The sequence below is a fragment of the Onychostruthus taczanowskii genome, unplaced genomic scaffold (genome assembly GCF_017590055.1).
Source record: "Onychostruthus taczanowskii isolate IOZ18803 unplaced genomic scaffold, ASM1759005v1 scaffold199, whole genome shotgun sequence".
Classification (NCBI taxonomy): Eukaryota; Metazoa; Chordata; class Aves; order Passeriformes; family Passeridae; genus Onychostruthus; species Onychostruthus taczanowskii.
Window position 1 is genome coordinate 393,875 of NW_024499228.1, and position 9,842 is coordinate 403,716.

A 9,842-nucleotide genomic window follows, 5' to 3' on the forward strand; every position below is an offset into this window, starting at 1 on the left:
TGGAGATGTGGTGGGTCCATGGGAGGGGGACACCTGGGGGAGGGGTTGGGTTATGGTGGGGGGGCACCCAAACACCTGAGTCCTTTTGAAAGAAGGGGATTTTTTGGGAGAGTGGGAGGGGTACACAACCAGACACTCGGGTCTTTTGGGTGCTGGTGTCCTGGAGTGAGGGGGTCCCGGGAATCTGGGTCCTTTGTGGGGGTTACCTGGGGGGTGCCCGGATCCTTTGTGGGGAGGAGTTGGGTTGATGGGCAAGGGTGGGTCCTTGAGAGAGGCACCCAGTTACCTGGGTCCTTTTGGGGGGACTGGGTCCTTGAGAAGGGGGTGTGTATCATTTTGGGGGGCTGGAACAAGGACAGCTGGGTCACTGGAGAGGGGAAAACCCATTGCAGGGACACCTGCACCCCTGGGTCTTTTCGGGGGGGGAACTGTGTCCTTTGGCGGGACAGCTGGATCATCCGGGGGCGTCTGAGATCCTGGGGGTGGCACCAAGACATCTGAGTTCCTAAGGGAGGCATTGGGGGGCAGCCTGAGTCCTTTTGGGAGGGTTGGGTCCTTTGTGGGGGGTGAATACTGGGGGTTCGGCTGGGTCCTGGGGGGGGGGCGATTATTAGGTGGGGAACACCCGACCCCTGGATAGGGGTGGGGCAATTATTGAGTCGGGGATTTTGCATCTTTTTGGGGAGGGGGCACCAGCACCCCTGAGTCCCCAGAAGCCCCTGGGGTGTCTGAGGGGACCCTCGTGCCCCCCCAGCCCCCCTCCCGCACCCGCACCCCCGGGACTGCGCCGAGGAGCAGCTGAACGGGCCGGGCCCCTCGCGGGAGACCCTCATCTTCCTCCGGGGGGACCCGGCCCGGCCCCTCAGGGTCTTCTGTGACATGGAGACGGACGGCGGCGGCTGGCTGGTGGGACTGGGGGCACTGGTGGGGGGAGCTTCTGCAGGGGGTTATAGGAGGTTCTGTGGAGTTCTGGGGGGGAAAGAGGGGCTTTGGGGGCAATAGGGGGGTCCTGCAGGAGAAGCAGAGGGTGTTGGGGGGCATTGGGGAGGTTGAGGGGTGATGGGGAGGCACTGGAAGGGGAACTGGGGGGCACTGGGAAGGGCTGGGGGCATTCTACAGAGTTTATGGGAGGGAAATAGGGGTATGGGGGGGTCAGGGGGGTTTTGGGGTGCCCCTGACTCCCCCCGCCAGGTGTTCCAGCGCCGCCAGGACGGGAGCACTGACTTTTGGCGGGGGTGGGAGTCGTATGCCCACGGCTTCGGCAACGTCAGCGGCGAATTCTGGCTCGGTGAGGGGGGCACTGGGGGGCTGGGGGGACGTGTAAAAATTTGAGGGGATGTGGGGCCAACAGAGGCACTCTGGGGGTTTGGGGGACTGGGGGAACTTTGAGGAGAGCCAGCTACTGGAGGGGCAGCAGGGAGTATTCGGTGAATAATAATTCCCCCAGAATTTGGGGGCTCCCCAGGGGGCCGAGGGGGAGGTCCAGGCAATTGGGAGGCAGGTTGTGGGGTGCAAGGAACGAGGCACTGACCAAGGAGTCCGAGGGGTTCGCCCAAGGGTCTGGAGGGACTTGGGGGGTCCCCAGACATTCAGGTCTGGTTTTGGGGCCCCAGGGGTCCTGGAAGGACTTGGAGGGTCCCCAGGAGTTTCGTGGGGGAGCGTCCAGGAGTTCAGGGTGGGCTCGAAGTGTCCAGGGGGCACTTGAAGGCTCCCCAGGCGTTTGTGGGGGGTCCCCAGTATTTCAGGGGACATGCAGCAGGTGGGGGGGACAGGGGAACTCGGGGAGCCCGCAGGACATCGGGGGGTGCCGGAACGATTTTGGGGCGCAGGCAATGAGGCGCTGCACGAGCTGACGACCGCGACCCCCACGGAGCTGCGCGTTGACCTGCGGACCGCCCGCGACGCCGCCTTCGCGCTCTATCGCGACTTCGCTGTCGGCGGCGCCGAGGAGCGATACCGGCTCACAGTGGGAGCGTTCAGCGGCAGCGCCGGTGCGCAGAGCGGGGCTCGGAGGTTCCCGGGGACGCCGGGGAATTCTGTGGGTCCGGGAGGGATTTTGGATCCCTGGGGGTTTTGGGGCCCACTGGCTGGCAGGGTCTGTGGAGTCCCTGGCGGATTTGGAGGTCCCTGGTGGGTTTTGGGGTCCTTGGGGTGTTTTGGGAATCTTTGGTGCCTTCTGGGGCCTCGGGGGGTATTGGGGTTTCTGGTGGCTTTTGGTAGTTCCTGGTGGGTTTGGGGGTGCCTGGGGGAGCTGACAGCGCTCCCCGCAGGGGACGCCCTCTCCTACCACTCGGGCAGCCCCTTCTCCACACGGGACCGGGACTTCCGAGACCCTCGGGACCGCCGGGACCCCTCGGGGCGGCCCCGGCCCCCACCCTGTGCCGTGGCCTACGGGGGAGCCTGGTGGTACCGCAACTGCCACTACGCCAACCTGAACGGGCGCTACGGGACCCCCCGAGACCACCAGGTACCGGGGCGAGGGGGGACCCAGGAGTAGGGGATTGGGGGGTATGGAGGGGCTACGAGGGAATTTGGGGGGTCTAAGGGGGCTTTGCAAGGGGCTGGTGGGCGTTTTAAAGGGCTATAGGGATCTATGGGAATGGATAGGGAGGTCTAGGGCACCTTTAGATGGACTACAGGACTATGAGGGGTTTGGGGATATATGAGGGAACCTGTGGGGGTCTCTAGGGGTCCACAGGGGTCTGTGAGTCTGTAGGGTTTCACAGGGCTCTGTGGAAAACAGGGTCTATGTGATTCTGTAGGGCCTGTGGGGATCAGTTTCTGGGGGTTTGTCTGTGGAGATCTGTGAGGGTCCATGAGTGCCCATAGGAATCTGTGAAGGTCTGCAGGGATCCATAGGGTCTGCAGGGGTCTCTCTGGTCTGTGGGGATCTATGGGAACTTTACAGGGGGGGTCTCTGGAAGTCTACAAGGGTTTTAATTCCCCCTTCCCCACAGGGCATCCACTGGTTCCCCTGGAAAGGCTTCAACGTCTCCATCCCCTTCACCGAGATGAAGCTGCGGCCGCAGCGTGGCTGAGGGGTCCCCTGAGTGCAGGGGCTAGGGAATCCCAGAGTCTGGGGGCCCCCTGGATGCTGGGGGGTACCACATGGGATCTGGGGAGTTCCAAAGGTGAAACTTTTATTGGGGGGGTAAATAAAAGCTGATGGTGACTCCCCTGTCCTGTGGTGAACCAGGAACTGGGGCGGGAGAGAGCATGGAGTCAGACTGAGGTCAAAGTCATTCCAGAGTGAAGGTCATCCCCTTGGTGAGGAGGGCAGCTCCAAATGGTCCTTGCAGTTCTGGTCCCAGTGCCGCTTGAAGTGCTGGACCCGATCCCCCTGGAGATGATGAGATGTCCCAGACTGGGCAACATGAACATGTGGACAGGGATGGGGTGGGACGGGAGGAACCATCCAATGAAGTCAAAAATCAGAGGTCACAGGGTCAGGAAAAACAACTCCCTGCAACACCCTGGGTATCCTCCTGAGACTCAGAGATGGATCTGGGTTGTGGTCATGCCGTGGTCACCTCATGGTTGTCTCCTGGTCATGGTCATGTCATGGTCATCTCACTGTCACAGGCATCTCATGGTTGTGTTGTAGTCATCTTGTGTCACAATGATCCCATGGTCATGTCCATTTCATGGTCATGTTCATCTCAAGATCACTCAGCTCCTGACCTCGAGTGGGAATTCAGTCCCTGACCTAGGTGTGAGGGTCCAGTCCCTGATTTGGGGTGGAAGTTCTGTCCCTGCACAGCCACTTTATGTCCCTGGGTCATGGATCCCTTCCAGCAGCTCAGGATTCCTGGGGTCCTTTATCTCATGATAAAGAGACATGCCCTCAATTCTTGTAGCATTGGGAAAGGCTCCAGCAGTTGGGGCTCCATGAGCAGCTAAATCTCACTGAGTGCATGGCCTGGGGTCCCACTAAAACTGCTCCAGAAGCAGGGATGGGATCTGCACAGAAAGGTGCTGGAACAGGTGACAGGCAGCCACAACTGCATCTGTAGGGACCCCATGTCCTGAGGGCTTCCTACCCAGAGGAGGGATCCTGATCTGGGTTCCAGCCTGACCCCAGCCTGAGGGGCAGACCCTGCTCGGGGCCAGCGCTGGGCCGAGGGCAGGGCAGGGCCATCCCTGGGGCCAGGGGCTCTGTGGGAGCTGTGTCCCAGTGCCAGCCCAGTCTGGAGCCACAGCCCTGCTGGGACAGAGCCCCCGGGACCCGATGTGTGGGACAGCTCAGCAGAGCGGGACTGGGGTGATCCAGCAGGACACAGTGCTCCTGGGTGGGACAGTGGGGCCGGGCAGGGGATCTTCCCCTGGGGGCTGCAGCAGTTTGGGGCTGCAGTGCTGGGAATGGGCTGGAGCTGTGCACTGTGACCACCCCAGCACTGCCCCAAGCCCGGCCCTGGTATCCCTGGGCCACCATTCTGGACACTGCAATCACCCTAGCACTGTCCCAAGCCCAGCTCTGGTGTCCCAGTGCCACCATTCCCCAGCACTCCCCAGTGCACCTCCAGAGCCTGGAGATTCTTCATGCAGGTGTTTGCATTGCCTGTGACCCCGTTGTCCTCCTACCTTCCTGTTTTCCCTGATCCCAGGGTCCTGGTGTCCCAGCAAGAGGGGTCAGTCCAGCCCCCGGATTCAGCCAAGGGATTTGACAGGAGTAAGGGGTGACACGTGGAGATGTTGGGTTTGAGGCTGGGATCAGCTCCAGGGGAATTCTGGATGGAAGGGTGGTGCTGGGAGATGAGGGGCCCTGGAAATGGGGGGATCTGCCTCTGGGAGCTGCTGATGGTTTGGCTTCACATTGGATCTGTGGGCTCAGCAGCATGGCCAGTGCTCAGGGCTGGTCTCCTCAACCCCAGCCTCGCCCAGAGCCTCAGCCCTTCCAGGGAAAGCTGCTCCATGCACAAAGCTGGGTGTTTGGAAAGGTCCATGGCGATCCTGCCTGCTGGTGTCAGCACATCTGAAAGCATCCACTGCACCCAGCAAGAGAGGGAACAAACACAAGGTACCTCTGCTAGCAGGGACACACCCGTATGGAAATGGTAATATTTTTGATCTAGAGGCTCAGAATCCCATGTTTTGCCTCCCTGTAAGTGCACACATCTTTCACAAGAGACAGAAAACCACAAGACCGAACGATGTCACAGAGTCCATGTTGTGATCTGACACTGGCTGGATGAGAGGTACCCAGCAAAGCCACTTTATGACGGATCTTCTCAGCAGAAAGGGGAGAGAAAATATAAGGAAAGGCTCGTGCCTTGAGATAAGGAGGGGGAGAAATCTCTCACTGCTCACTGGAAAACAAACTCGAACGGGGAAATTTACCTAAAGTTATTGCCAAAAACATCAGAGGATACTGAGAAGTAAAACAAGCCCAACAAGCCCCGTCCTTCCTCCTTACGCAGCCCTCCCTCCTCCCCATGCGACGATCATTGTCTCTCCAAGGACACAAAAATGAAACAAAAAAGTTTTAATAAAATCAAAGAAACGCTCAATTCCTGTAAAAAATAGAGCAAGAAAAGTAAAACCTGGACATCAGAAACACAAAAGGCCCTGGCCTCCTTCCTTCACGTCCCCACAAATAAATGCCTGGGGTGCTGACAGGAGCCCAAGACAGCCACACCAAGCTGCATGTCCATGAGCACACACCCAGCAACACCTTCCCTCCTGAGGCAGGTTCGACAATGTATCCAAAGCCCTGGAGTCCCAGGACCTCACCAGCACCTGAGTCACCCCAAAACTCACCTGACACACACCACAGCGACCCCCAGTCACGGGGACTCTCCAAAATGCTGCACCATACATCTGGGCTGGTCAGAACGTCCCAGGCTCAACCAGACACCTGCAAGAAGCAAAATACATTCCTGGTTTAGGACCAGGCTCAGCAGAGGTGCCACTTCCCTCCTGCACACTCCCACATGCAGCTGCACCAGCCCAGCTGCACACGCTGAACCTGCACAGCTCTGCCAGCACACGGCGGCTCAGGGACACAATGAGACAAGAAACTGGACACAAACTCTCAAACAATAGAATTATGGCCACGTGAGAGCTCCTCCTGGGCACATGACCCATGCCACAGACCACCTGGCAATGGGGCAGATGCCAACGGGACCCCTCTCCTCAAGCTCGGTCAAAGTCTGGCATGACTGTGATTTCAGTCACCCAACAGAACCTGAGATAGATAAAGAGGACACTTGTTTATGTATATTGGGTCCAGAGAGAAGTAAAGAAAGCTGAGAGATAATCAAGTAACCGCAGAAAGCCAAACCCAGCAGCTGTCCTAAAAAACAGCCCAGGGTGGGTTTGGTGTGGTGGGGCCATGGCCGACAGACCCAATCCCCTGACGTTTGCACACACTGCCACCAGCCAAAGGGTTGGAGGAGAGGATTTTCGTGTGTCCCACAACTATTGGTCAGAGGCAGTGAAAACCCATCCTCCCTTAGACAAAACAGCTCAGCTGTAAAATCCCCAACTCAGGCAGGCTATAAACATGAGACATTCACATGAAGAGCAGCTGAGGAGGGGCTAGAAACCATCAATGACCCCTAAAGGTCCTCAGACTCATTTGCATTTCCTGAGGCCTTTAGTGGAACACTGGATGGGATGCAATGTCATGCAATAGATCCAGAGTCTGTTGGGAGACACTGTGTCAATCTCACCACCTCCCTCAAGCCCTTCCCTGGGGAGTTATATGGGCATTCCCACCTGGCTGTCATGAATAATAATCCATGGGAGCACGCCACCAGTAACATCTTGCCACGTGATGCACATCTGACTATGCATCCAAAGCCCCGGGACCTCGCCAGCACCTGAGTCACCCCAAAACTCACCTGACACACACCACTGCGAACCCCTGCCATGGGGACTCTCCAAAATACTGGATCATATATCTGGGCTGGTCAGAATGTCCCAGGCTCAACCGGACATCTGCAAGAAGCACAAAACATTCCAGCTTTAGGGCCAGGCTCAGCAGAGGTGCCACTTCCCTCCTGCACACTCCCACCTGCAGCAGCACCAGCCCAGCTGCACACGCTCAACCTGCACAGCCCTGACAGCACACAGGGGCTCAGGGACACAATGAGACAACATTCCCACAGCAACCTGGACACAAACTGCCACAAACCATGGAATTTGGGCCACGTGAGAGACCCTTCTGGGCACAAAACCCACACCACAGTCCACATGGCAATGGGGCAGATCCCAACCGGGACCCCTCTCCTCAAGCTCGGTCAAAGTCTGGCGTGACAACTCGATCCCACAAATGGGAAAAGCTCCACAGCCAGAGGGATCGGGGGCTTGCCGGGCCTCAGAGTAATTCTAGAGCTAAAGCGGTGAGAGACATCAGCTCCACTCAGATAATACATGCCAGCGCTCATCCCGGGCCCCACAATTGCCTCCTCCTCCTCCTCCTCCTCCTCATCGCGCCCGGCCCTCCCAGCCCAGAGCCGCCCCTTCTACAGCCCCACCACTGGCACCATCAGGGGCTCTGCCCGGGGGACTCCGTGCTCCATCTGCCTCCAACGCCTTGCACCCCCATCCCCCTCTCATCCCGTCTCTGACAGACAGAAACATTGTGGTCAAGGACCCAAACTTTGCTAGGAAGGATATTTTGCCCTTTATGGCTGAACTGTGTAAAGATGCTGCAACCACTGAAGCACACCCCTCCCTCTGGATGCCTCCTGACAGAAACTTTAGGCCCTTAAGCCACCTAAGGGAACCTGAGATACATTAAGGGGAGATTGTTTTTCAATTACCTCAGGTCAAGAGACAAGGAAACAAGGCTGAGACAACCAAGTAACCGCAGAAAGCCAAACACAGCAGCTGTCCTGAAAATCAGCCCAGGCTAGGTTTGGCATGGTGGAGGCCATGGCCCACAGACCCAATCCCCTGACGTTTGCACACACTGCCACCAGCCAAAGAGTTGGAGGAGAGGATTTCGGTGTGTGCCACAACTTCTGGTCAGAGGCAGTGAACACCCACCCTCCCTTACACAAAAGGGCTCAGTTCCAAATCCCCCAACCCAAGAAGGCCACACACAAGAGACATTAAAGTGAAGGACAGCTGAGGAGCAGTGAGAAACCACCAAAGACCACCAAAGCTCCTCAAACTCATTTTCATTTCCTGAGGCCTTCACTGGACCACTGCATCTGCTGCAACGTCATGCAACAATCCAGAGTCTGTTGGGAGACATGGTACCAAACTCGCCACCTCTCTCAATCCCTTTGCTGGGGAATTATATTGGCATTCCCACCTGGCTGTAATGAATAATAATTCACTGGAGCAAACCCCCAGCAACACCATTTGGTGCTGTAGGATCTGACTATGCATCCAAAGCCCAGGGACCTCACCAGCACCTGAGTCACCCCAAAACTCACCTGACACACACCACTGCGACCCCCAGGCAAGGAACCATCAAAGACCTCCAAAGCTCCTCAGACTTTCATTTCCTGAGGCCTTTACCACAGCACTGGATGTGAAGTAAGGTGATGCAACAGATCCAGTGCCTGTTGGGAGACACTGTGTTAAACTTGCCACCCCCTCCTCGACCCCCTGCCTGGGCATTCCCACCTGACTGTTATAATTAATAATCCATTGGACTCATGGGGGGATCCTCACCACCAAGACAACTAGATGGAGAGGCCCAAAGGGATGCCCTTGGGATTCATGGAGCAGTGATATTTTCCACCTAATCTGTCACCATGTTCCCTTCTCCCCTCCCTTTTTCCATTTCTGTCTCATTTACAGTTAAGAAAATCCATACTATTGACTTTGGCTTACAGTCTTGTTTGTACCTCAATTCGGGCAGAGGCTGGTCCCCAAAACATTTAATTCCTTCCCCTGCCCCAGGCCTGGCATCCCTCACACGGCACACAGCTCTCCACCAACTTCTCCACAGTGGCTCCCTTTCCTCACGCTGTTCCAAGTGCACAGGGACCTCCTCTGAACCTCTGACAGCAAACAGCTTGGCCAGCTTCCCAAAAACCAGCGACTTCCAGACCTTCCCAGGGTGGGAAGAAGGAAGGCTGCCTCCTCTGGAATTAGGAATATCCATGGCTTGGCTTTGCCTTCCCCCCAGTGCACCCCCCAGCCGCTCAGGTCTCTCTCCCTGTTTGTTCACTCCCTGTAAGTAAGGGGTGGGTGGGAAGCAGGGACAGGGCCTCAGAGTACACCAGCGTGGGACAGCACCGCCTGTGTGACATGGGACAGGGGACACCCATCACTGGGGGCTGGGAACAACCCCTCCTGTGCGACTCCGGAGCTGTGTCAGCAGGGAAGGGAAAGGGAACACCGGCACTATGGACACAACCCTGTGACACCCATGCGAAACCACTGCCAACGTCCCCCTCAGCACCACCTCCTCCCTGCAGAGACCTGAGGCTCAGGGGCTTTTCCCAGACACAGTCGGGATGAGGATGCCTGTGTCTCCCAGGATGTATATTATACAACAGGGAAAGAAGGGCCACATTCCTTTGGGATATACAGCAACAAATGCCCAACCTGGGATTTGCAGAACACAAAAGGACCCCAACTAACAATCGCCCGGGCCCCTTTCCTTCCCCTCCCCACAAATCAATGCCTCGGGAGCTGACAGGAGCCCAGCACAGCCACAGAGAGCTGCGTGTCCCTGAGCACACACCAAGCAACACCTTCCCTCCTGAGGCAGATCCGACAATGCATCCAGAGCCCAAAGAGCCCCGGGACCTCACCAGCACCTGAGTCACCCCAAAACTCACCTGACACACACCACTGCGACCCCCTGCCATGGGGACTCTCCAAAATGCTGGATCATACATCTGGGCAGGCCAGAACATCCCAGGCTCAACCGGACA

General features: G+C 57.5%; 1 protein-coding gene, 1 long non-coding RNA gene and 1 other non-coding gene across 4 annotated transcripts in view; 1 reads left to right on the forward strand and 2 right to left on the reverse strand.

Annotated features, from left to right (window-relative positions):
- Positions 1 to 3,173, forward strand: part of LOC121334887 (tenascin-X-like) — a 38,986-nt gene extending 35,813 nt beyond the window's left edge. The window contains 5 exon segments of the mRNA XM_041402400.1: positions 755 to 906; positions 1,192 to 1,288; positions 1,830 to 1,991; positions 2,271 to 2,467; positions 2,958 to 3,173. Coding sequence (XP_041258334.1) covers positions 755 to 906; positions 1,192 to 1,288; positions 1,830 to 1,991; positions 2,271 to 2,467; positions 2,958 to 3,038 — 689 coding nt within the window. The 3' untranslated portion in view covers positions 3,039 to 3,173.
- Positions 3,174 to 3,205: 32 nt separating this feature from the next.
- Positions 3,206 to 9,842, reverse strand: LOC121334890. Of its 2 annotated transcripts, none has more exons than XR_005952491.1 (4): positions 9,747 to 9,842; positions 6,843 to 6,939; positions 5,758 to 5,854; positions 3,206 to 3,340 (listed from the first exon to the last, which is right to left on the reverse strand). It is a non-coding gene; the product is annotated as an uncharacterized LOC121334890 (long non-coding RNA). The 2 variants fall into 2 exon arrangements; XR_005952492.1 differs by lacking the exon at positions 9,747 to 9,842 and adding an exon at positions 8,388 to 8,413.
- Positions 7,313 to 7,396, reverse strand: LOC121334905. The gene has a single exon (XR_005952496.1). It is a non-coding gene; the product is annotated as a small nucleolar RNA SNORD45 (small nucleolar RNA).